The sequence below is a fragment of the Ailuropoda melanoleuca genome, chromosome 4, assembly GCF_002007445.2.
Source record: "Ailuropoda melanoleuca isolate Jingjing chromosome 4, ASM200744v2, whole genome shotgun sequence".
Classification (NCBI taxonomy): Eukaryota; Metazoa; Chordata; class Mammalia; order Carnivora; family Ursidae; genus Ailuropoda; species Ailuropoda melanoleuca.
The window spans coordinates 119,698,444-119,725,572 of NC_048221.1; the positions used below are offsets into that span (position 1 = coordinate 119,698,444).

The 27,129-nt window shown below is 47.7% G+C and overlaps 1 protein-coding gene across 2 annotated transcripts in view; it reads left to right on the forward strand.

Annotated features, from left to right (window-relative positions):
- Positions 1-27,129, forward strand: part of XDH (xanthine dehydrogenase) — a 59,430-nt gene that overhangs the window by 24,678 nt on the left and 7,623 nt on the right. Inside the window, exons 12-31 of one of the 2 annotated variants that reach the window (XM_019807760.2) lie at positions 179-272; positions 1,603-1,712; positions 3,793-3,977; positions 5,336-5,522; positions 7,013-7,096; positions 8,528-8,697; positions 9,611-9,734; positions 11,400-11,519; positions 12,119-12,215; positions 13,080-13,204; positions 13,985-14,118; positions 14,904-14,991; positions 16,164-16,250; positions 20,434-20,625; positions 20,824-20,969; positions 21,768-21,849; positions 22,382-22,477; positions 23,551-23,679; positions 24,355-24,429; positions 25,889-25,941. In XM_019807760.2, the coding sequence (XP_019663319.2) occupies positions 179-272; positions 1,603-1,712; positions 3,793-3,977; positions 5,336-5,522; positions 7,013-7,096; positions 8,528-8,697; positions 9,611-9,734; positions 11,400-11,519; positions 12,119-12,215; positions 13,080-13,204; positions 13,985-14,118; positions 14,904-14,991; positions 16,164-16,250; positions 20,434-20,625; positions 20,824-20,969; positions 21,768-21,849; positions 22,382-22,477; positions 23,551-23,679; positions 24,355-24,429; positions 25,889-25,941 (2,378 nt within the window). The remainder of the gene's footprint in view (positions 1-178; positions 273-1,602; positions 1,713-3,792; positions 3,978-5,335; positions 5,523-7,012; positions 7,097-8,527; positions 8,698-9,610; positions 9,735-11,399; positions 11,520-12,118; positions 12,216-13,079; positions 13,205-13,984; positions 14,119-14,903; positions 14,992-16,163; positions 16,251-20,433; positions 20,626-20,823; positions 20,970-21,767; positions 21,850-22,381; positions 22,478-23,550; positions 23,680-24,354; positions 24,430-25,888; positions 25,942-27,129) is intronic. The other variant, XM_002927017.4, reaches the window with a different exon arrangement.

Genomic DNA, 27,129 nt, shown 5'->3' on the forward strand with positions numbered 1-27,129 from the left:
GAGACCCAATCCCAAGTGTTCAGATCCCAAGTTTTGCACATTGTTCTGTGTGCCTGAGTGATGCTGGTCTCGTGCCTTCAGCAGCTCTCACTCATGTGCCCATGGTTGGGAGCCAGCTGTGAGAGCAAGGTTTTCCTGGGGGGGTGGTGGGCTCTCACACGCTCTCTGCTCATTCTAGTCCCTTGGAGGGAACATCATCACCGCCAGCCCCATCTCTGACCTCAACCCTGTGTTCATGGCCAGCGGGGCCAAGCTGACCATCGTGTCCACAGGTGAGAGCTACATCATGCCAAAGTCGGGACAGAGGGCCACATGGGGGAGAAGTCCCACAAGATAGGTCACTTTCTGGAGAGACAGAGCCCAAAGTTCAATGACCCAGCTGTTCTAAGGTTTGGATCCCTGGAAACTGCAGGGGACATGGACCCCGGTTGGGGGCCAGGAGAGCCGGACCATTTCTTTATGAAGAAGTCACGGCAGCGTCTACCATGCAGGTCTTTACCTAGTGGAGAGCTAGAGCTGGGGTGCCCAGTCTCGCTGCTGGAGTTTTAGGGAGTTTTAGGACGTCTTAGAGTGCTTGTTAAACATGGCCACTATTAAAAGTTGAGTTATATAAACTTACAATAGAATAAATTATGTTGAAAAGAAAGGTTGTGAATACTCAAAATTCATCACTTCCTAATTATTTGAGTCTATTTTACTACTGCCCATGCTCTTCCGGTTCTTCCTATCTGTTCTATCTGTGGAGTGGAAATGCTATAGAACAGTGTGCTGCTGGGCATCCTCCCTGTGTGAGGGTCCCCGAGACCACCCCCAGGTTTGATGACTCACAGGAAGTCAGGGAGGACCCACGGCTATGACTTGTAAGTGGGAGGGTACAAAGCAAAGTCAGCAAAGTGAAGAAGGACATGGGGCACGGTCTGGAGGAAACCAGGCACAGACTTCCGGAGCCTTCTCCCAGTGGAGTCACAGGGACACACTTCATTCCCTTAGCCACAAGTCGCATCATGATAATGCATGGGAAGTACTGTCTGCCAGGGAAGCTCTTTGGAGACGGAGTCCCTAGGGCTCCTATCGGGGATGGTCACGGAGCTCTGTCCAGCACGCACCCAAAGCCCAGACACCCAGAAGGAAGGCAGCTGTTCAGCATAAGCCATGCTGTTTGTGTGAACAGTTCAGAGTGAGTCATTCTCACCAGGGAATGGTGGGAACTCTGCTGAAATCCAAGTTGGCAGAGGACAGCCCCTGGCCAGCCTTGTAAACAGGTTTTCAGAGGCTAGCAGCCCTGCTGTGTGAACCCTTGGCTACCCTCCTTCCAACGTCATGTTCGCTGGTGTCATCCTGGTAGCTTGAAATTAGTAGCGGGAGTATTGATACTGTAGACACCAGCAAGTCCTACAAAGCAGGGCTCCCCTGCCCCCACACAATCACCCACTAAACATGCACCAGCACATCCTTGAGTTAGGATTTCAGACAGAAGACCTTGGCCCCAGCTGTGCCTGCAACGCCCTCTGACCGTGGGCACCAGAGACCAGGAGGGGGAATTCCCTGGTGGATTGTTCTCTGCTTTCTCACACTGGCTACTTGCGTCTGACCCCTGTACAGGCACCAGGAGAACAGTTCAGATGGACCACACCTTCTTCCCTGGCTACAGAAAGACCCTGCTAGCTCCGGAGGAGGTCCTGCTTTCCATCGAGATCCCCTACAGCAGGGAGGTGAGGTGCTCGGGGGTATCCCGGATCACTCTTACCCCGGCTAGACTCCACACGAGAGTCGACTTTGGGGACTGACCTTAGCGTCTCTCAACTTTAACATTGTCTCTGAACGTTGCCTTTGACTGACCCGATTTCTCTCTGGACAATGAGGAGTTTCAGGGTAGGGGGCAGAGGGCGTGGCATGGACCGAGAAACTGACAGCTAGACAGGTGATCTGGAGCAAATTGGGTCCTCTTTCTGAGCCTTAATTTCCTCTTCTGTAAAATGGGCACAGCGTTATCCAAGTTCTTGAAATCAAGAACTCGTAAGGTGGCAGATGTCTGGGAGCCAGCGGGGATCTGCAGCTGATAGCTAGCAACACGGTTTCAAAAACACATCCAGCTGTGGAGGTCAGAGGAGACGGGTTGCATGCTGAACCGAGAAGCTGCCTGTGAGTCAGGCCCTCACACGCTGATGAGGTGTTTATTGACTGGCCTTGCTCTGGCTTGGCCCGATTGGTTTTCTGTTTCACGGGCAGTTTCTTTGCCCTGTTCCGGCAGGTCTGGGCATCTCTGGCTACCTCGCTCTTGTTCCTTGGGGGCTGTGTTGTCTTTACCTGGTGTGGTTTTCTCCTCCCTCAGGAGCCACACATTCCGTAACGGGCAAAGTGATCTGTGCAGGGGCCGGGAACCCAGACGTAAAGGCGAGTGTTCTGGGTCTCACCCCAGCTTGTGCTCAAGCGAGTGTTACAAAGCATGTTTGCCCCGGCTAATTTTGGCCTCCATAATGAGAATGCTAGTGAAATTAGAGCCATTTCGTCCCTGAGGTAGTTTCTTCATGATTTCCCAGCTTGTCCTTATAGACCATTTGGAGAAGTGATTCCCAAAATTTTTGTATTTTATGGATCAGTACATTTTTATTTTGTTTAATTATGAGTTGGGGAAGAAGGAGGAGACAGGCATAGCACTGTCCTGTTTGTATTTTGCCAGGTAGGGACATTGACAAAAAAACATTTCCTAAAAGAAAGGAGATTTTCATACCCAGAATTAGGAAGGATTTCTCAAGAACGAAGAACTGCTAATTGGCCACTGACATTTCGTGGCACCCCAGCGGAAATGTCCCCGTGGACTGGCATGGTCCTGGAAGTGAGCAGCTGGAACCTCTGTTCCAGAACAAAGCTCACACTCTGGGCTCACTGTCCCAGGGCCATGTTTGACATCAGGAATCTGGACTAGCTTTATGGTTAGGAGGAATCCCTATGGCTTCTTAGAACAGAAGCCTATGGCCATTTTGGACCTCCACACTGGGCCTCATTGTGCTTTCTGCAATAAGCCTTCCCTTAAACTTCTACCTTTGATGTTAATCAGTATTTGTGGTGAGTTCAGACCTCGAGAGAACTTGGCCGAGAAAGGGCTTGGTATCAGATGGGTCTTACCTGGAAAGTAACTCACACTTCCCTCCTATCCTGAAAGAGAGCGCCTGGCTTGAACCCAGGGGGAAACGGATGTTCAAAGCACAAAGGTGGCTATTGTTTCCTCATGTGACTCATTCTTTCGGGAAGCAAGGTTTCTAACCGTAACCAATAGACCAGTGGAGGCACAGGTTTGAGAGAGCGTGGGCATGGACGGCCAGCGGAAGGTGTGCTTCAAACACCCGCTGGCATCTCACGGTACCTGCCTGAGAGCTGGTCAGGCCAGCAGAGGTTCCGGCCCACCCCTAAGAGCCTGGGTGGGCTCAGATGCTGGACATCAGGATGGGAAGAGGAGGGACTAGGGATCTCTGAGGACCCTCTGTGAAAACGTCTTTCCTCTTCCCAGCTGTTGGTTGAGAGCACCCTGTTCTCCTCCATCCTTGACCTACAATTTTCCTGACTATTGGGGAGAAATCCCAACCCTTCCCAGCTTTTGGGAATGTACCTGGAACTTCTCCTGAGAATGTGATAGTCGGTTCTGCCTGGACCTTTGCTTCCTCCCACCAGCCCTTTGCGGCTTTGCGATGGTGTCGTCCCCTCAGCCCGCCTTGTGTCCCCATGCTCCAGCTTCACCCTCTGCGGTCCTCGCCAAACAAGGTGGGAAGCAAGAACCCTTCTGTTCTTTTGTAGGGTGAGTATTTCTCAGCATTCAAGCAGGCCTCTCGGAGAGAAGATGACATAGCCAAGGTGACGTGCGGCATGAGAGTCCTGTTCGAGCCAGGAACCTCACAGGTGAAGGAGCTGGCCCTTTGCTACGGTGGAATGGCTGACAGAACTATCTCTGCCCTCAAGACCACACAGAAGCAGACGGCAAAGTAAGAGCCACCAGCAAAATAAAACCACCGCTGCCGCTACGACTGCTAGTAGTCCTGCTATTGCAACTGCTAGTAGTCCTGCTATTGCTGCTACTACTGCCACGCCTACTGCCGTTACCATGGCTACCACCACTGCTCCGATTGCTGCTGCACCTAGTAGCGGGGTTGCTAAGGGCCTCGCTGTTGCTGGGCTCAGTAGTACCATCGCTACTACCGCCGCTGCTGTTACTACTGCTCTTACTGCTCCTACTACAGCCACAACTATGGTTTCTCTTGCTGGTCCTGCTGCCGCTCTACTCCAATTACTACAGCTAGTGCTACTCCTATCGTTACTGCTCCTGCTCTTACTGCCAGTCCTACTGCTCTCACTGCAGCCCTTCCTACTACCATCACTGCTCTGACTAGTATTACTACGTGGCTAACCACCACTGTTACTGTTGGTACTATTACTGTGGTCTCTTGGACCGCTAATATTATTATTACTACTGCTCTAGGACTGCTGCTACTCCTGATATTACTACTAATAGCATGACCGCGGCTGCTACCGTTAATGCTATTACTACTACTATGGTTGCAACCGTTACTATTACTACAACCGATAGTAGCATCGCTGCTGCTGCTGTGTTACTGGTGCTGCTGCTATTGTTACTGCTCCCTGTGCTACTCCTGCTGCCATTACTTCCGCCTTTGCTACTACTCTTACCGTCGCTTCCGCTACTACCACGACTGTGTCTGCCACTGCTAGCATCACTTGTACTGCTATTGCTGTTGCTACTACCGCCATTACTACCCTTGCACAACTGCCGTGCCTACTACTATCACTTCGGCTAGGATAGGGCAGCCGTTGTCGCACGCACGTCACCGGCACTGCCCTCTGTACGTGTGACCCGTACGATGACCATATGGATAAATAAAGCTTACCTTCGGAGTTTGGCTCCTTGGTTCCAATTCCTGGCTCTGACCCTTACCGGCTGGGTTGTATAAGTCAAATGACTTAAACTTCTCGTGCCTCAGTTTTCTCACTGGTAAAATGAGTATACAAATTGTCCCTGGTACACTTTTAAATTGAAATGAAAAGTGATGTTTTATATAAGGCACGTAGGACATTGCCTAGTGTGTACGATAAGGACTCAAATAGATTTTATTATTATTTTTGTGGTCTTTTTCTTATTGTGTCTCTTTTTAAAGATGAGGACACTGAGGCTCAGGCAGGTAACTTGCCCAAAGTTGCAAAACTATAAGTATCTGAGACAAATTTGGAGCCAAAGTTCCTATGACTGTCACCCTGCACATACCACCCCACGCAAATGATTCCGAGGCCAGATAGGAGTGCTCTCCCACCATCTGTTCTCTGGCAGTTCCTGGAACGAGGAGCTGCTGCAGGCTGTGTGTGCAGGCCTGGCAGAGGAGCTGCACCTGTCTCCTGACGCCCCTGGTGGCATGGTGGATTTCCGGCGGACCCTCACCCTCAGCTTCTTCTTCAAGTTCTACCTGACAGTGCTTCAGAAACTGGGCAAAGGGAACGTGGAAAACGTGAGTGTGGGGGTGAGAGCAAAATACAGACTCTCTGCAGGACTCTTGTTTGGGCATTTAAGAAGGCAGTTGGAGTGAGGGAGTACTGTGGACCAGGTGGTAAATTTACTTCTCCCTTCTCGTGTCTACGGGCAGAGGAGAAAGGACCAAGGACACATGGCCCAGGGAGCCACATGGAAATGGGAGCCAGCGGGGTGGCTGAGGGGCAGAGCACTGGACTGGGCATCAGTGACATGGGTTCTGTTCTGGTCCTGGCTGAGTCATTACCTCACCTGAGAACTTGAATAGGTCACAACTCTCTTGAACCCTCGACTAGAAAATCTGCAAAAGGGGAATGGTAAACCAGATGGTTCTTCCAGAGGAGAGCTGATACAACTGTGGTTTTGTAGTTAGAACGAGAATGTGGAGTGAGATGAGAAGGTAGACTGTGGAATGGGAATGTGAGGTGGGGCTGCTACAGCCAGGGGCCTGTGGTCACTGCGAGGGTGTGTGTTCTGGAGGGGTTGCAGCTGAGCGGGAGCCCATCTCCCCATGTGGGTTCACCAGGTGTTTATTTTGTACCTTTTATGCATAACATTACACTAGGCGCTAAGGGGCAGCCTCGCGTGGGAGAGAGCTGGTCAATAAAGGCCAGCCTAGACTGACAACTGAGAAGATGGTTTGGGGAGCGCAAAGGAGAGAAGGCTCCACAGATGTGGAGACAGCTGACTGAAATCCCTCTTTGAAAAACATTCGTAGTACTTATTTTCTTCTGATTATAAAAGCAATAAACTTATTGTGGAAAACTTTAAGAACGCAGAAATGTGTTAAAAATTAAAATTGAAAATAAAAATATTAAATATTTTTCCAATTAAAAAATTTTATATTAACTTTTAAAAAAATTAAAATTGCTCTTCTCTCAGATCCTATAGAAAACCAGTGCTACTATTTTTGCTTCTTTCTCTGATCTTTTTCCTACATTTATCTGTCCATCTGTCTGTCACCCAATTTCCTCTCTCTCTCTCTCCTTCCATCCATCTATCTATAGACCTGCCATCTTCCCAGCTTTTGATCTGGAACAGATCATTTTCTAAACAGATCTGGGGTCATGCTACATATAAAGTTTTATGCCCCCCTTGATTCTGTTGAGAGTATATTGTGCACATTTCCCATATCATTAAATATTTCCCACAGAAACAAGGAGGAAGAAGCCTTTTCCAGCAAGGCTGGGGAGAAAGAGCAGCATGGATAAATGCAGGAGGGAGGGAGACCATTTGGTGTGTTGGAGGAAGTACAAACCATTCACCGTGCAGGCCGCAGAGGTGGGAGAGGACCTGAGGCCGTTATTAAATACTGAACTCTCCAACCCTATGCTGATGTTGAGATAGATCCAGCCAGAACTAGAAGGAATGTGAAGTGAGGAGTTGAGGGGAACAGTTGTAACTTTTACCCCTTGGGGACAACCAAGGGTGGGATCAATGATAGGAATAGTCATGATCACCACAGTTATCTTGCCTCCACAGAATTGTGCGAAGCTGGACCCCTCCGATGCCAGTGCCACCTTACTCTTTCAGAAAGACCCTCCAGCCAATGTCCAGCTCTTCCAAGTGAGTATACATGACGTATGGCTAATATCACGGGCCCTTGAGGGGCATATCGGATGATGCTAACCTTTGGTGAATGACCGACTCGAGTTGGATATGGGCGCTCAAACTCCTTACTGCTTTGCGTAAATATCCAGTGAAGAAAATGGGCATCATATTAATGTCGACAAAGCTATTTTCCCCCTTCCTTACTTATATTTTTCTCTTGGGATTACTCTCATCTTCATCTGCTCTTTAAAGAAAAGAAAATTTTTTTCCCCAATTTGTCTTTTCTGATACCTCCGTGGGGCTGATGTGCAAAGCCAGGAGTTCTCCTGACCATGTAAATAAAACAAAACAACAACTTTCTATCAACAGCAACTTTCTGAGAAGCACTAGGTAAAGGATCAGCTTTTCCTGTAAACATTTTGGATTTTGTGGGCCATATGGTCTCTGTTGCAATTCCTCAACTTTGTCATTGTAGCATAAAAACAGCCAGAGGCAATACATAAATGAATGTGTGTGTACCAATAAAGCTTTATTTATAAAAGCAGCCAGTGGGCCAGATTTTACCCACAGGCCATGATTTGTGGACCCCTGCACTAGAATATGGTGGTCCAAAGTGTGAACTCTGGGGCCTGATGGCCAGGATTTGAATCCAAATTCTGCCATGTCATAACTGTAACCTTGAGTAGGTCACTTCCTCTCTATGTTTTGGTCAAGTTAATTATGCCCACCTGCAAGTGTGCATTATGATGGCCTCTGTCTCATAGGATGGCTCTGAGAATTAAATATGTTAGTACAAGTAAATAGCTTAGATAGCTCCTGGCAGATAGTAAGCATTCAATAAAACACTAGACATTATTATTACTTTGAAAAACACATAAAACAGAATTTTATTATAAATACGTTTTAGAACATTTTGGAAAGTACAAAAAGATACAAAGAAGAAAACAAAAATCACCCAAGATCCTACCTCCAAGAGAAAATCATTATATTTTTGTTTACTTCTTTCTATTTTTCCTATGCATACTACATTTATAACATGTATATTTTTTTTTACAGAATTCAAATGATCATACACACATGTTTTATGCCCTGTTTCTACACTTCACATGAGCATTCTTTCCTTCTCATTAAAATTCTTCGAAAGTATGTCGTAACAGTTGCACACTATTCCACTGGATGCATAGAGAAGAGTCTCTTGACTCCACCCCCAATGAATGGACATCGAGGTTCCTCTTTAGTTATTTATTTTTTCTTCCGGTGTAGAGTGATACTATGAGCTCACTTCCCAATGGTTCTTATCTGCCTGTCTCTTCCTCTGCCCCTCCTGTTTCCTTCATCCTCACTCCTCAGGTTTGCTTTGGCCTGAGGCTCTCTGCATTTTCCCTGGGCCCGTAGGGAAACAGTGTCCTCTGTGGCTCAGCTTGACTGGTGACCATGTTGTTCCAGGAGGTGCCTGAGGGTCAGTCTGAGGAGGACATGGTGGGCCGGCCCCTGCCCCACCTGGCCTCGGCCATGCAGGCTTCTGGGGAAGCTGTGTACTGTGACGACATCCCTCGCTATGAGAATGAGCTGTCCCTCCGGCTGGTCACCAGCACCAAGGCCCATGCCAAGATCACGTGAGTGTAGGAACTATACTCGGGGGAATACTAAGGGGAAGAACATGGCCTCGGAGATTGTGTTCCTGCTCCAGTGCTTTGCCGCCAAGACCTTGGCCTGCATGCTTAAGCTCTCAGTTTCCCCATTCATAATAGGATGTTTTCATGAGGATCAGTGATAGAGTCCATGAAGGACCTAGCAGGGAATAGTCTCTTGTACCTGTTTGTTGAACATGGAGAGCCCAAATGACAAGAACAGCCACTCTAAAATAATACTCAATGCTCGTATGGCACTTAATATTTGCTGTACCCTGGTTTAAAGCATTTCCCATGTATTGGCACATTTACTCCTCTCAGCAACCCTATGGGCATGTACTGTTACCCCCATGTTCCAGATGAGGAGACGGGCATGAACACGGTCAGTTACTTGCCCCAGGTCTCAGAGCTGGCAAAGCCAGAGTCAGCAACAAAGCCAGGTTCGAAGCCAGGCAGCACTGGCTGCTGGGCTGTGTAGCTTCTGGATGTTCGGGGCAGAGGCTGCGCGTGATTTGCGGGTGGGCATTAGACACGTAGCCTGCCGAACAGAGAAACCCTCCATGGGCCCTGCCCCTGCAGGGATTAGCGATCCAGTCTCCTCATCATGGGTTCTTCCTCTGCTGCTCCCAGCCACCTAGAGACAGGCCCCGGGAATGATAACGTGGACACAGATAAAACCTAACAGATGAGTAAACTCCTCCAGCTCTCCGAAAAAATAAAGAAGTTTAAGATGATACGGTTACCTGCTATAGGAGAGATTCATTTGCCTTTGTCCTTGTCTTGAGTGCAGACAGACCACGCTGACCACGATCAGTGTGAGGACAGAGGTATCCAGTGCGGTGGAGGGTCTTCTGCTCTGGTTTCCTGCCTGGGACCCTCACTGCGCTCATTCTTTCAGGTCCATAGATATTTCAGAAGCTCAGAAGGTGCCAGGGTTCGTTTGCTTTATCTCTGCTGAGGATGTTCCTGGGAGTAATAAAACGGGAATTCTTAATGATGAAACAGTCTTTGCAAAAGATGAGGTAGGTCTTGGATTTTTTTAGATCTGAAGTTAGTGGAATGAACGATTGAGTTTTTATTTATGCTCATGCCTCCAAATCCCTAATTTTGAAAAGATTCCATATTTGCACATACTGTGGCCATCATCTGATTGGCCAGGGTGCAGGACAATCAGTAAAGGGACGGATTCTGTCTGGTGGCACTTTAAACTTTCACTTACTGTTTATGTGTTTATTTAACTGATGGTTGCTAATTGCACGTAGTAGGATGAGTCCCAGACAAAGTGGCATTTAAACAAGACTGGTGATTGTTTTTGAACTACCAGTTATGTTCTTAAGGGTATAATGTTAAGCTCCTTTATTGAGGAAAATGAAAATATGGCAAACTAACCAGAATAGAAATCACATTATGTGTATTGATAAATTCACTTATACGAAAGTTTGTCTATTGATGAACTTATATAATCTGTTGATGTACAGAGTTCTCACACACACACACACACACACACACACTTCCCAAACATTCAAGATGGCAGCTACAAAAATCTGTGTACTTCTAGGATAGTTCTCAGACGGTCACTTTACAATTCCAATACAGATCAAATGCAAATTGGAGATGAATAGGTCTTACTGAAAGGCAAGTTCACTTTATTATTAATTTACAAGTGAAGGAGAGCAATCAAAAACTACAATCATGAGACCCAAGGATTCCATATGACAGAAGAACAAATTACTTTTACAAACTTCAAGAGCCTCTAAGACCACTGCTAGCATTATGGGTAGTGAGAATCGGCCAGGTTTAACCACCATAGCACTAACCAATTAAGTCGTCAACTTAACTGGGTCCTCAAGAGATAACGATCAGAGACCATATGGGTTTCTAGTGTCAGAAACCTCATATTCCAAAGTAATGAATTGAACAATTTTTTTTTTTTGGTCTATGTTTTGGGGTATGTTGAAAGAAAATTACCTGTGAGGGACTGAAACATTAAGTAATGAGAAAATGACAATCCTTATTCAATAAATCTAACAAAAAACTGGTTTATGGGTCATCCAGTCTAAGAACCAGCATTTGGGATCTACTGCTTGTGGGCATCTAGATGAAGTATAGGACATGATTGCTGCCTTTGAGAAGCTTTTGGTGTAAATCTGGAAACAAGATAAGAGGGAGTGGGGTGGCGGCAGAAAATGAAACTGGAAATTGGCACTAAGATTTAGTCGTGGTCTAGCACGATTGTGATCTTGCCTTCTGGGTCTGCAGCTCTTTACCTGAAGAACAAGGGTGTTGGAGGGGAACTGAGTCAACAGAGAGACTTCATGCTGCCACACCTCCCCTTCTGCTGCTCACGGCAGACATGACTAATCAATTGCCACATTCAATCCTGGGCAACTTCTCGACAAGCTGCCAGTAGTAAATCATCAGAATTGGTCTTTGAGATGAAGTGAGTTTGCCTTCCTGATACTAGTGATCTCCCAGTCCAGTTCCAGTTCCACTGATTCTAAACACTTATGAAGAAGCACATAATCCCAAATAGCAGGGCAAACACATGAAAAGGCCCCAGGGCATTCCTGAAATGTACCTTAAGGAAACCTTGGTGGCAAAGACTTCCTTTGCGCTTTGAACAATCCAAAATCATTTGCTTCATGAGAAGCATGTGACGTTCTTTAACGGACTGGCTCTGTTCCCAGGTGACTTGTGTTGGGCACATCATTGGCGCTGTGGTCACCGACACCCCAGAACACGCACAGAGAGCCGCTCAAGGGGTGAAAATCACCTATGAAGAACTTCCAGCCATTATCACAATCGAGGTAACGGAGAAAGTGCTGCATAGAAAGGGGGGAGCTCCCTGTCCCTAGAGGCACCTTTATTGGGATTCTTTAGGGAGGATTCCAGCAGCAGTGGGGATTTGACTCGACAGGTTTTTACATTGTTTCCTGCCCCAGGATTGCATGGTCTTCTGAAACCTTCCCCATCATGGTCCCAAACTCAGTCCACTAGGGGTCAAACTAGGTTCCTCCTTCCCAGTGCCAACTCCCATTGGTTCCCTGAGGGACGCTACCTTTTCCTCAAGATCCAAGGTTGTCCACCTGTGGACAAACTGTGGGGGCAAAGTCTTCCTTTGCCTTTTGAACAATCCAAAATAATTTGCTCTGTGAGGAGCACGTGATGTTCTTTAATGGTCTGGCCCATGATCCAAGGTTGCCTCCCTGCCCCCGTTTCTCTGAGGAAACGGAGGAATGAGACTCCCCGGGCCACAAGCTAGCTTACTTTAAGTCTGTGTAAGACATTTGTAGAGATGTCTGTGTGAGAAGAGAGAAGGAGTTCCAGCAGCTTCTCTTCCCCGGGTCAAAAATGACTTACCTCTCCTCTGAAAGTCCAGTCACTGAAGCTTCTTTCTTGTCCTCAGGATGCTATAAAAAACAACTCCTATCATGGGTCTGAGCTGAAGATAGGGAAAGGAGACCTCACGCAGGGATTTTCAGAAGCAGACAATGTTGTTTCAGGTATAGCTGGCACCATGGGGTCCCTGTGTAATGACAATATGGGCGGGCCCTGGTTTACAAATTAAATTCAAGGGCTGGACCTTGAGTCCTGGAGCAGGGGAGTGAATTTTTACCAGAAGAGTCCTCCTGATGTATGTAACAAAATAGTAGATAGTTGGCAGGGAAAGACCCTCTGTCAGCTTCATCTCTGCCCTCCTGTCTCTAGGCTAGGTTAGACCTAAGTGATTCTCGGGAGCTGGTAGTGTGTCGAATTTGGAAGACTGTCTAGGGAAGGTAGAGGCCACAGATCCTGGCCATGCCCCACCATGGGCTTGCAGACCGTCCTCACCCATCTGCAGCCAGGGCGCTCCCCCTGCTCCCCTCCTCACCCACCCCCACGCTGTGGAGTTAGGACCAGAGCTCCCACGTGGCGCCGGGCTGCTGACCAGACCCCTTTTGGAATTGTCGCCTACACAGTCCCTCGCGCACTGCTAAGTCACTGTGGAGCCAGCTCTCCAGCTGGCCGGATACCTTCAGTTTCAGAAGATGCTCTCATTTTCAGCTTTTCAGTCACATCTGTTAATTTCCTTCTTTACCTTTTCCAACATTTTACAATAATAGTTCAAAAGTCTTTAGTTTTCACTGGCTGCAGTGAAAGAAAGCTTCATGCCTGATGCATTTTGGTATCATTCTGGTTTCTTTGTTGGGGTGGGGGATTTGGCTCCCAGATGCCTAAGGCTTTGAGACCCTTTCCACCCCTGCTGGGAACCTGGAGCTTACCTGTGAGCTTACCTGTGAGCGGTTGGTTCCTGCCCAGGGCCCAGGGCGAGTTCACTCTTGTTAAGCAAACTCTGGATCACTGTGGGGATCTTGTTTCTCCTCCAGGCGAGGTGCACATTGGTGGCCAAGATCACTTCTACCTGGAGACTCACTGCACCATCGCTGTCCCAAAAGGAGAGCAGGGGGAGATGGAGCTCTTTGTGTCTACACAGAACACCATGAAGACCCAGGTAGGCACCCTGTGGGTCAGCCCCGGGGCCCGGGGAGGACACTGGGGAGTGTCTGGCAGACCAGGCGTGGCAGTATGGGACATGGGAAAAGAGAGATCTGGGCTGGTCCACAAGGGGGTTTGAGGGTCTGGAGCCGGACCCTGTCAACTAACAAGCTGGTGTCACTGAGCTCTTCCATGGCCTTCCTTGGTTTTCCTCGTCTGTAAGATGGGCCTGGGAGGCTGTGGTACTGATTTGACGTTTACTACCTGCATAGGGCTAGTAAGTGTTGGCTTTTATCATTCCAGTGATATGTGGCCTTGGCCAAATCATATCCGACATGTGTCTCCTCATCTGTAAAACAAGGGTGTTGGGCTTCGTGATAGCCACAGAGGCCACTACGTGATTTGTGGCAGCTCAAACGTTCCCCATTTCTCTGCTGCTGATAATGCAACAGTGGTGGTCAGCGTTTTGGGTGGCTGGTCCTCCCCTCACAACTCACCAGTTCCTGGCTAGATGGAAAGAACTTTAGCTCTGAAAGTATGCTGTGGCCAGCTGCTCACCCCACTGGTTAAAAACAAGTGTCTGAATTCAGCCTGTGGTGACTAATGAGTGCTGGACCCCAGCACTGCCAGCGCAAGGGCTGCCTGGGGAGATGGGGGAAGGGGGGCTCCTGGAATCAAGACATGTCTCCATATTCACAGCAGCAATTAGGCTCATGGGTGTCAGCAGGCACTAGCTCAGGACTGAAGTGAGTCCAGATGATGCATTCAGCGCAAGTAATTTTTTTTTTGTCCACAGAGCTTTGTTGCAAACATGCTGGGGGTTCCAGCAAACCGGATTTTGGTCCGAGTGAAGAGAATTGGGGGAGGCTTTGGAGGAAAGGAGACCCGGAGCACTGTGGTGTCCACGGCAGTGGCCCTGGCTGCATACAAGTGAGTCCTCCCTGCCAGCTCTTGGGAAGGAGAATAAGGCTGCCTCTGCCAGGAAGGCTTTCTGGATTTCTGCCTTTTATTTATTTATTTATTTATTAAAATTTTTTATAATAATAATTTTTTACTATATTATGTTAGTCACCATACAGTACATCCCTAGTTTTTGATGTAAAGTTCCATGATTCATTACTTGCGTATAACACCCAGTGCACCATGCAATACGTGCCCTCCTTAATACCCATCACCAGCCTATCCCATTCCCCCACCCCCCTCCCGTCTGAAGCCCTCAGTTTGTTTCCCAGAGTCCACAGTCTCTCATGCTTCATTCCCCCTTCTGTTTACCCCCCTTCTTTTTCCCTTTCTTCTCCTACTGATCTTCCTACTTCTTATGCTCCATAAATGAGTGAAACCATATGATAATTGTCTTTCTCTGGATTTCTGCCTTTTAGAAGCAGACTCCCCTTGCTTTGAATTTTCGCAGCTTCTGTTTTTAGAACTCTTGGGTATTGGGCTGAGGGGGATACCACCTGTTGCTTTGTGTTCTACCTGTGGATCCGTGTCTTATCTCCCTATCTGGCTGTGAGGGCCCTGGGGGCAAGGACACACCTCACATCCTTCTATTCCTCGCCTTGTCCAGCATGGAGCCTAGATGGCTAGACAGCGAGGCAGCCCAGCACAGGTCTGATGGAAAGAGAAGTGTCCCATGCTGTTTTCATCCCTGGGACTGATAGGAATGGGCTGTTGCACAGGCTCCCGGGGTTCTAACCCTCTGATGCTTCCCTCAGGACTGGCCGCCCTGTGCGCTGCATGCTGGATCGTGATGAGGACATGCTGATAACTGGTGGCAGACATCCTTTCTTGGCCAAATATAAGGTTCTAGACGTCGGCAGCTGTGCCGGGGATGGGAGGGACAGTGCCATCTCATTGGAAAAGCTGGGGATGAAGATCGAGGGATTCTGGGATGTACTCTTAACATTTTTCATGACTACCTGTAGAAGTTCAAAGAAGAAATAGCCACAAGAAAAATTCAAATCGGCCAACAGCAACATAGAGGGGTGATGCTGGCCGGCCACCTCCCAAGTGATGTCCCAGCGTGGTGTTTATGCCTTTTGTGAATTGCCCTTGTCCATATCTGGTCTTTGTCCACTCAGGCTGAGAAGCGTGACTTTTCAGCAGCCCTGGGGTAAATCCATCCTGCAGAATGTACTAATGTCCAGGTGTTCACTGCCTGGTGTGAAAATCAGAATGACTGCTTAGTGCTTAGTAATTTACAATGAGAAATAAAATTGCCCAGGGCCAGGACAGGCCCAAGTTGTTAGGGTGGGTACCTGCACCATTAGACGGCGTATGGCTGGTCACTGCCAGTTCCTCTGAGGGACAGTCCCTTTATTGGGTCCCTGTGGATATAACCATGCATCCTGTCCCTCTAAACACCAGTATAACCTGCCAGATCCCGGTCTGGGAGCCCTTCTCTCCCTGAGCTGGCTTCGAACATCTCCCCTTTGACCTCTTCTGATTTTGTTTCATGATTGAACTCCCCCAAAGGGATTGTATTTCCCTTATTCCCGAATTCTTGTGGGCCCAAAGAAAGTAACTTGGTCTTCTGAGCCCCAGTTCCTCACTTATGGAATGGCCTGTAAAGGTTTGTTCTGATGGCTACATAAGGCCAGGGATGTGAAAGCACATTCATGCTTGTTGGGCTATAATTTGGTGTCTGCTGGCCAGATGCTGAAGGGGATGTCTCCCATATCTTTCTCAGTTTTTCTGCCTGTACCTCCCCTCTGTGCCTCCTCACTCCCTCTCACACAACCAGAAGCCAGGAGTAGGCAGGAGGAAGGAGGGGTGTGGGGAGAAGGTGCTGAGGAGCCATGGAACATCACTGGAGAGATGTTAGCTCCTCTCTGCTTCACCTGTTAAGCTCTGGTGGCCTTGTTTTCATGGTGTGATGTCTTGTTCTTTCTGCTTCCTCCAGGTAGCTTAGGTGGGAGGGGATGACTCAGGTTAGCAGAGGAAGGGCACGGCTGAGACATCCCTGTCCTCATCAGGTTGGCTTCATGAAGGATGGGAAGGTGGTGGCTCTGAAGGTGGAACACTACAGCAATGCAGGGAACACCATGGATCTCTCCCAGAGCGTAAGCATGGGCACCCCCGCATCCTGGGGCTGGGGGTACCACAGCAATGCAGGGAACACCATCGATCTCGGCGTAAGCATGGGCACCGCTGCATCCCGGGGGTGGGGGGTGCCTGGGAAGTCAAGGGCGGCCCCACAGCCACCCTGGCTCGGGCCTCCTCAGTTCCTGCCTGTTACCATGATGGTAGCCTCCCCATTGGTCCCCACCCGCGGGTTCTCCACCCTTGGCTCATCTCTAAAACACAAAGATAATCATATTACTTTCTGATTGGAAACCCTTCCTGTTTTTTCAAGATACTTTACCAAGCAAGCCAAGTTAGTTACAAAACTTGATGCATAGTCTGGTGACATTGCGTGTATGTGTATGTAAAATTAACATACGCCTCTATTACATATATATATATGTATATATATATATATAAAATACAGATGTATAATATATATATATCTAATACATATATATATAATGCATAATAGATATAATGAAATGCATGGAAAATTCCAAAAGAACATACACTAAGCAGTGATTGGGTGGGACAAAGGGGGGCACTCACTGTTATTTCCTATATAACATATTTCTGTGATGTTTGAATATTAAGTAATGAATTGAAATTCTTTTTTTTTTAGTAACAGTTTCATTGAAGTATCATTTACACACCATAAAATTCACCCATTTCAAGTATATAATTTAATGGTTTTTAGTAAATTTAAAGAATCATGCAAACATTATCGTGATCTAGTTTTCAAACATTTTCATCACCCCAAAGTGACCTCTTGCAGTCGCTCCTGTTCTCACCCCCACCCCTACCCCCAAGCCTAGACACCGACCAGTCTACTTTCTGTCTTTACAGATTTTCCTCTTGTAGTTGATTCTTATGAACAGACGCATGTGCTATGTAATCTTTTGTGTCTGGCTTTTCTTCTCAGATTAATGTTTTTAGGTTCATCCATGTTATAGTGTGAGTTAGTCCTTTATTCTTCTCTATTGATAATATTTCATCACATGGATAGACCATATTTTGTTTTCCATTCACCACTTGATGAGCATTTGAGTTATTTACAGTGTTTAGCCTTTATGGATAATGCCACTCTGAAATTCTCCTATGAGTTTTTTTTTAAAGACTTGATTTATTTATTTGAGAGAGAGAGAGACAAAGAGAGAGAGAAAGCATGTAGCAGGGGGGAGAGGGAGAAGCAGGCTCCCTGCTGAGCTGGGAGCCTGACATGGGGCTCGATCCCAGGACCCTGGGACTATGACCTGAGCCAAAGGCAGATGCTTAACCAACTGAGCCACCCAGGCACCCCTCCTATTAGTCTTACATAGACACGTATTTTTGTTAATTTTGAAAGTAAACAGTTATCTTTGTGATACTACTTTTTATAATTATTTAGAATCTTAATTTTATAACCATATTGGCTATAGATGCATAGACTCTTCTTGTAAAAATAAGTCATATTTCAGGGAAAACAGAAGTTCCCATGAATCCCCACCCCCTGAGCCTCTCCTCTTTGCTAGGGGCTAACTGGCTCAATTAGAAAACTTCACACTTCAGATCTAGTGTGAAAACGTCTCAAAAAAAGAAACACATTTAGCATTCTCACCATTTGCCACACATGCCTCTTGGTGTTGTAGGAAAAATCAGGTTGAAAAAGATACAGTGCTTGTCCCCAAAGATCTTAGAAGCTTTTAAATTCAATCCAGCAAACATTTATTGAGTGCCTAGAGTGGCAACATAAAGAAGAACATATGGCATTGTTTCTGCCCTCAGGAAGTTCGCAGTGTGGTGGGGGAGACAGATAATAAAAGACAAAATGAAATAGAAGTACAAGTTGATAGAGTGCTAAGGGAAAGCAAAAATGGAATTAATTGAGACATACTAAAAGCATCTAGGATCACTAAGACTGAAATAACCAAAGACACAAAAAGCAACCTGTGGGAAAGAGAGACTATACACAGGGAAGTAAACCAAACCCCAAATGAAACAAACAAATAAAAGCTGGCATTGGTCTCATCAGAGAGATGAGTTATTATACCTTCAAGAAAGAATAGGATGCCATAAAAATGGAACAGTCAGAGAATAAAAATGAACTCCAGTGAATTAAAACTCTGAAAGTAGAAGGGTTGGAAGAAACTTGAGCAAATCTTCCCAAGTAAAGAAAAAAATTTTGAAAAATAGGAGAGAAGATGCAACAAAATTCAAGGACTTGTCCAGGAGATCCAAATAATCAAAGTTTCAGAGAGAAAGAATGAAAACAAGAGAGAGGAGGAAACTGTCAAGAAGTGACTCAGGAAATCCCCCCACACACACTGATGGGCATAGATTTTGAGATTAAAAGAGCCCATCCAGTTACCAGCACAATGAAGGAAAATAGACCCATACTAAGTTACATCACTGCGAACTTTGAGAAACCTGGAAGTAAAGAAGATTTTACAACTTTCAGGAAGGAGAAAAACAGAACTGTTTCCAAGAATTAGAAAGGCATTGATTGGATTTGCCAGTCAAATGCCTTCAGAATGCTAAGAGAAACTGGAAAACCCATTTCCAACCTAGAATCTTATATATGGATGAATCATTAATTAAGGATGAGAGTACAAGACAGACATTTGAGGCATGCCAATCTCAAAAATATTCCTCTCTATATACTCCTTTTTTTAAAAGAAGTTATTCAAGGATGTACTCCAACAAAATGAGGGTGTAAGACTAGGAAAGGGGTAGATGTGGGTTCCAGGAAGGGGAGATTCAGTATGGAGAGAGGCCAAGAGAATCTGGGATGAATGTGAGAGGAAGATCCCAAGGTAACAGCTGAACAGAGGGTCTAATGGGCTGCCTGTTGAAATTGGAGTTGGCCAGAAGGCTCCAGGAACAATTACTTCGAAAAGATAAGGCTGCTAGAAAGTCTAAAGTGTTCAAACATATTGAGAGATTTCTTGCACTGGGGAAAACTTTAAGTTGACTTAAGTAATAATTGCATAGAAAACTAAGAAAATGAAAAAGTCAAGATAATTGTTAACTCCGGGAGGGGGGAACGTTATCAAGAAAGAGAGAAGTAATCCTAGTGTAACTATGTGGTTCAGCTGTCAGTAATGTTTACAGGATGGTATCAAACTGACTGTTGATCAGATCCAAATATAACTATATGGGGAGGATGGGGGACAGGAAGGTGATGTGTTTTTGGGGAAAGGGGATTAGGTGGGAATGAAATCCCCCTTTTCTGTAATAAGAAAACAATATAAGAGTCTACAACTGAAAATGTCAGGACATCTCAGTGTAAGGCATCATTTAGAGACGTGGAAGTTAATGTAAAGAGCTGATAAAGACTGAGCTAGCAGAGCTGTAAGGGAAGTAGAAGGAAGGAAAGCGGGGGCTGCTGTTTTGCAGAACACAAACTTACGGAAGTATTTGACTCTTTAACTGTTCGCCATACAACTTGAATGGGAATACAACCTACTTTAAAATTAATTCATAAGATCACCTATTTTGGAGGTGGGGGGGAAGAGGCACGTGATCAGTCCTACCTGGAGAGCCTGGGAAGGGCTTCCCCAGGGAGGAGCTGAATGAGGATGTGAGTTAGTGGGTGGGTAAGGTGAGGAGAGGCATATCAGGTAAGAGGAACGTATAGTCAGGAAAGAGGATAAAAAATACACTGGGAGAAGGTCATAAAGAGTCTTGGATTCCATGCTAAAAGATATAAAGACTTCACTCCAAAGAGAATAAGTGGCATTTTTAAGCAAGTGGTTGATCTGAAATGACCTTATATATATATTTTTAAAGATTTTATTTACTTATTTGACAGAGACAGCCAACGAGAGAGGGAACACAAGCAGGGGGAGTGGGAGAGGAAGAAGGAGGCTCCTAGTGGAGAAGCCTGATGTGGGGCTCGATCCCAGAACGCTGGGATCACGCCCTGAGCTGAAGGCAGACGCTTAATGACTGCACCACCCAGGTGCCCCTGAAATGACCTTATATTTTCGTTTGAGGAGTAGGTTAGAGGGTGGAGAGACACAGAGGCTGGCAGCCCAGTAAGGAGTCCTGGGTTGCAGTACCAGGGAAGAAGTAGCTTGGGCCTGAGGAGCCACATGGGTCTGGAAACGATAGAGGGGGTGCAGCTCTTGAAGTCGCATTTTGGAGAAGCCAATGAAATCAGCACACCATTCTCTCCCATTTTGGTTTCTTCTGCTCCAGATCATGGAACGAGCCCTATTCCACATGGACAACTGTTACAAAATCCCCAACATCCTGGGCACCGGGCGGCTCTGCAAGACCAACCTGTCATCCAACACAGCCTTCCGGGGCTTTGGGGGGCCCCAGGCGATGCTCATTGCCGAGTACTGGATGAGCGAAGTCGCACTGACCTGCAGGCTGCCTGCAGAGGAAGTAAGTTAGCCGGGAGTTTGGTGGCGCGGGTCAGAGTGGGTTAAGCTACTTTGAGGGGACAGTGACTTTGTCTTGGGCATCACCCGGGGGCGGCAGAGGAGAGGCAGATGCTGTGGAGGGGGTCTGAAGCTTAACTTGAGGTTGTACCCCTTCATCCCTTGCCACCAGCAAGCCCTCAGTGTCTCTCTCCTTGCAAAGGTGCGGAGAAAAAACCTGTATAAGGAGGGCGACCTGACACACTTCAACCAGAAGCTTGAGGCGTTCACCTTGTTGAGGTGCTGGGATGAATGCCTAGCAAGCTCCCAGTATCACGCCCGGAGGAGTGAGATTGACAAGTTCAACGAGTAAGCACCGGGAGGGGCGAGTCCGACGTTCGGCTGCTCTCTAGGGTCTCATAGTCTAAGTCTCTTTGCTGAACGCAGAATACCAGGCTGCTAGTGGAGTGGCTAACTTGTGGGAGTGCTGAGTTTGCTGTCCCTTTCATAGCCGTCTCTTTACGATCCTGAGATCGTGTTGAGCCCTGGGGGCAGATAGGCTTACAGCTGGCCCTCAGCATCATAGCTCGTCAGTACAGTTTGTCTTTATGCACTCGTCCACCTTCGGGGCACGCCGGCCCAGGACTCAGAGCACCACAGTTACACACCTGCCTCTGACACGAATCGATAAATGTGACCTTGCCGTCACTCCGTCAACTTGGGCCTCAGTTTCAACATCTGCAAAGTGGGGATAATTACACTGGCTCTGTTTCCTTACCAAGTTACCCAGAAAACCAAACAGAAATCACAGAGGAGGGGTGACCACTATCATCACTGAGCCACGGTTCATCCCTGGGACTGTCACAGTCCCAAGACCAACAGGGCACCCTGACCCCACCTGAACTCCACTCTGACGGGAAGTGACGATAATTTTAAGTCCAGGCTCTCAGGGGTGGGCCCTGCTTCAGCTGCGCGGAAGGACCCAGAGCCCAAATCTGAACTTTCTCATTTGGTTTACCCAACGGGGGCACAACTCAGTTGTGATAAGTACTGTGTGGGCAGCTCCAAGGGTGCCTTGCTCCAATTTTGCAAAGATGTCTGAAACTATGTCTGAGCTGACACAAACATGATAGAGAAGGTTCTATGAGAATCCTCCTTTTTCTCCAGGGAGAATTGTTGGAAGAAGAGAGGATTGTGCATAATTCCTACCAAGTTTGGAATAAGCTTCGGTATTCCTTTTCTCAACCAGGTAATTGCTTTATATAATCTTGTCCCTCTCCCCTGGGCTTGGCCCCATTTCTCCTCTGTCTTCAGTATTGCGAGGGGAGGGCTATTGTCGCTGGTAACAGAGCTGAGTGGAGGGCCTCTCTGCTGTTTAAATGAAGTTGAACTTGCATATTCCTGTTTGTCCAGAACATCACAGGTCAGTGAGGGCAACACGGGACTCAGAGATCTGGGGTCAACTTCTAGTTCTTACTCTTCCTGGTTGTAGGGCCACAGCTACCCTGCCTTCTGATCCTATGGCTTCATCCATAGAGTCTGACCCCCTTTCTCCTGAGAATGGGAGACACATGTAGAGAAATAGGAAAATGTTCTCGAATTGTTGCATGGCTACATCATTAAATCCTGAGATTGACACCACTTTAATTTTCGTCTCAGGTTTCTATCCAAAATGCTACTGCTGGTTTTCTTTCTCCTGGGCTCCAGCACCGTTGGTCCCAACCCTCAAGTTGAGTTAGGATTTATGGAATTTTGTGTTTGGTGTCCTTCTCTTCCCTTAGTCAGGAGCGCTGATTCACGTGTACACAGATGGCTCCGTGCTGCTGACTCATGGGGGTATGGAGATGGGCCAAGGCCTGCACACCAAGATGATCCAGGTGAGCAACCTGGAGACCGGGAGCCCTCTCCGGCCCTGTGGCGTTGGGGGGAGGGAGGGTATTGTGAGACGCTGAGCGGCGCACGGCAGAAGCAGGCTCCAGCTCCGGCCCGGGCTCTGCCGTCCATTTACATGTGGTCGTGGGCAAGTCTTCTCCCCTCCTGGCCTCTGTTTCCTCATCTGTGCAAAGGGTTTGGCCAGGTGACCCCTGAGGTCACTTCCATTGCCAACATTATAGGGCTCTGTGATTGTATTGGTTTGCAAGCTCCTGGGGGAGCTTCCCAGGTGTGATCAGACACTGACCCCTGTACTCAGAGGGCAGGGGGAGACGGAAAAAAGAGGCCCAGGTTGGTAGGTCACAGTTTTAATAAGCAAAGGGAACTTATGTAAGAGGCCTGCCTTGGGTGGCGGCAAGAGGGATGATCCCCACACCTGCCCACGTAATCTTAGAAGTTTATAGAGAGAGAGGCCTTAACTGGGTTTAGTCAAGTTCCTGTGCAGGTGTTCTGAGCCCTACATCATCATCCTTGGAGGCTGTGTCCTTGGAGCAGCCTTTGGGAGCAGGAAAGGCAAGCAGAACCCATATTCCAAGGACAGGGGAAGAGGCAAGGAGCCTCTGATCCCCCAGGTCCAGCGCAAAGGTCAACTGGTGGTCACACCTTCTGGATGCCCTTCCCCAACAGTGTATAAGCGGGTGTGTTGTGTGTGTAAAGGCAGCCAGTTTCCCCCACATGGCAGAGCTGGATATTGGCGCTGGATTAGAGGTGGCACACCTGCTTGCCTCACGGACTGGCCAAATTGTATTATTATTATTTTTTTTTAAGTCACGGTTAGGTTTAAAAAGTGCTGTGAGTCACCATTAGGTTTATGAATTTTTTTTTATCCAACAAAATCACTCCATAAAGTTCTCCTTCAAATGGAGACAGGTATGAGAACATCCCGGTCTCAATAGGATTATAGTTTATAACATTATTTTGTTGCCTGTAATGGTGAACCTGAGTCTGTCTTGGGGAGAAGGCAGCCAAGCCCCGTGTTAACCCCTCCCTGAGAGGGTGATATTTTCTCTTTTCCCAGGTGGCCAGCAGAGCTCTGAAAATCCCCATCTCTAAGATTTACATCAGTGAGACGAGCACTAACACCGTACCGAACACCTCTCCCACGGCCGCCTCCGTCGGCACAGACCTCAACGGGCAGGCCGTCTATGTAAGGAGCCTGAGGAGCTGCCAGAGCTGAGGGCCAGCCCAGGGCTTTGTGCCGAGGGAGCCTCCTGGGGTGGGAGCTGGAAGAGTCCTTGTCGGCTCTTTGGCTGTGGCCATGCCCTGGCTCTCTTATCCAGGAGGACGCTGTTCCTCCTGACACCAAGCTGAAAGAGAGGCCTAAGAGCCATAATTGCTTCCATCAAAGCCAAGAAGAATGAGTGTAGAATGGGGAAGAGATTTGGAGGGTCACAAGGAGTGTTCTGGAAAGATATACTCTCCAGTGGTACAATTGGTCATAAGACTATGGACTGAGATTGGGATTGGATTTTGGGATTGGCCAGGTCAGAGCCACTTGCTTCTCTTTCTATGTGGGGGATGTAATTAAGGAAAGAGTTTGATGGGAGAAGTCATCTCCTTCAGGATCCCTCAAACATTTCATCTTCTGTAGCCTAAGAACTGGTTGTTCTCCCAGCAGGGCCAAGGCTGGCTCCTTAGGCAGGGTCCTGTGGCTTCCACCCCGGGTCCCAGTCATTCCTGAGAGGGTGGCAAGGTTGCCTGAACGGCACCATGGGCACAGCATTACTTGGAGGTGGCCTTGCTGAGGCCCTTGGGGTTTTGCCTGGGCCAGGAAATGCAGAAGGTTAATATGTCTGCTATACTGTGGTGGATGTGTTCTTAGGAAGCTTGTCAGACCATCCTGAAAAGGCTGGAACCCTTCAAGAAAAAGAATCCGTCTGGCACCTGGGAAGAATGGGTAAGTCTGAGCTGATCCAAGTGGCTTTTGCAAATGAGAGACATTAAAGGCAGGCTCTCTGTCCCTCCTGCAGCAGGAATAGGGTCCTGATCTAGTCTCAGGCAGAGAAGCTGACATGGTTTGTATGGTTTCACAGGACAAGTAAGTGCTCGACCTTGTGGGCCCCTTCTCTATGTTTTCATAGTTGAGGGAAGTCACCTGCGGAAAAATTTTGATCCAGGATCTCAACAACACTGTGGGGACTGAGGGATTGGCTGCCCTGAGCCTCAGAAGGTGGGGTGACTACTAAATGCGCTTGACTCTGGGCCTGGTTCTATACCCTGCTCGTCCTCAGTCTTAATGAGCTTGGTTTTCGTCAAACCTCCTGCTGTCAGAGGGCTGCCCCTTGAGGCACTTCCTCTTCCTGCTCTGGATTCTGGGTCTACTGGGGCTCCATTTGTGAAGGAGTGGGGGAAAAAGGCATTACCGAAGAGTTTCTATCATTCCTGTGGTTTTAGAAGTGACAGGCAAGCACTCATAATAAGAAGGAGCCCAGTTCTTTGGTTTCTGGTGTGGAGGCCTGTGTGCTGGGAACGCTCAGAGGGAAGCCGTAAGGATGTCTCTCTCTGGCAGAAGACTGCATCTCTTCCAACAAGCAGATACCTCAGTGGTAGCCCTGTTTTACCATCTCCCAGAGTTGGGGTGGGGAAAGTGGGCACAATGGTAACATACAGCGTGAGCCCACACATGACCCAGTCAGATAGTATACATTTCCTTCAATAGACCCAAAGAAAAGAAGCTATTTCTCTCAGACCCCCTCACCTTACTGTGCCTCATGTGACTGACCTCCACCTCCCTTCCCACACTCACAGATACCACACACATAAATACCACATGAACATGGGTTGACTTTGGTAGTTTGGATTTCAGCATGGAGACACAGAGAGACAAGCTTGAGCTGAACGTTGAGGGAAGAAAAGGATTTGGGCATATACAGTGGAGGAACCATGTGAATGAATGTGTAGAGCTGTGGGGACACAGAGGGGCTGGGAGAGATTGACCCTTGAGTTTGGTTGGCGTGGCCATGATGTGTGTGTGACATGAAGCCAGAGTGAACATTGGGGTTCTGAATATCAAGCATGAGCTCTAGAGACAATGGGGCGTCATCCAAAGCTCTAGAGCAGGGGAGTGACGTGGGCAGTACGTTAAGATGCTCGCTGTGGTTGGGCTGGGCTCCCCGGGGGGTGAGGAGGCTACTCGAAGAGTGAAGATGAACTAAGAGGCTTCCATAGCTCCTCAGCTTCCAGTGCGGTCTCCCCGTGCAGTGAGCCTGTGAGGTGAGCTGCGGAGGTGGGAGCCACGGGTGCACAGAGCTGGTCAGCTTCCAGATAAGGAGGGTGAACTCGTGAGATCTTAGTGCTGGGACAAGGATTCTGGAAAGTATGCTAAGCCCTTTCTGTTGTCTTTCTCCTCTTCTCAGGTCTTAGCTGCCTACCTTGATGCAGTGAGCTTGTCTGCGACTGGGTTTTATAAGTAAGTACGGGGCTGCTCTCACCCGCCTCACCATGTGTTGTCATCCAAACCTCTGAAGTCCCCTCCTACACTGAATGCCCTCAGCCTTTGGTCAGGAGAGAGCAGTTCCCCTGAAACTCTTATCTCTTCAATGGTCTTCTGCTAATTTCACTCTGAAAATGGTCTGAAATACCCAGCATCGCCAATCTATGTACCAAGGAGGCGGAAACATGAGCCGCCATATCCAAAGGCTTGTGCTCTAGTTCTGGTCTGGAAGTGTATTCTTGCACTTGGAGAAATCGGGGATCTCGCTGAGCCTGTTTCCTCATTAATGACATAGTGGGACCGTCACCAGCCACCCCTCCCACAGCTTTCTCCTAGAACTGGGGTCGGAGTTGCCCCCGTGTGTTCCTCTGTATCGCGCGTTGGACTTCTGCATGGGGACTCTTCTTGGGAAGAACCACAGGGAGATTTAGAGCACGTGGTCTCGTTACAAAATGCAGAATTCAGTGGAGCCGAAAGTGAGATTTGGAAAAGAGCACATACCTTCTGCTACTTTGAAATTCAGTAGCAGCGAGAAGAGCTCGAGATGTTGCCGATTTGATTCTGCGGCTGTGAAAAGATGCGATTATATTTCCTACCAGCCGTAACGTTCTAGCGTTCTCTGGGGAGTTGAACTCAGACCTTTTCTTTCACACATCAATGGGTTTGGAGAAATAGTTCACTATGTATTTTAGTTTTGCCAGTGCTCCCTGGGTTATGTGATACTTGACCTGTGCAAACACGCACGTGTGCAGGTTTTCTCAGAAGTTCTTGCTTTATGTCCAGAGTTGGTAAAACTGGGTAATATAAAGCAACACCCAAGTGAAGACAGAGATGGTGGCAGGTTCTCCTGGGAGAAGCTCTTTCCCTCAGCGCTGTGCTGGTGTTGCGGTCATACAGATTTTGATCCCATCAGCTCATGTTTTCTTCTGTCATGCATAGAAAAACATGGGTGCAGGGGCTTGTACACTCTGGGTGTGAAAATATGCACACACACACACATGACTCGTGTGAAATTAAAATTGTATAAGATACTCAGGATTAAAGAAGAAAAAAATATACGAGAACATCTGCTTTTATCAATAACACTTTCCTCAAATCATTTGCTGCAACGGAGAAGGGACCAGTAGCCACGGAGTAACGCAGGCAAGTGGCTGAAGATGCCCC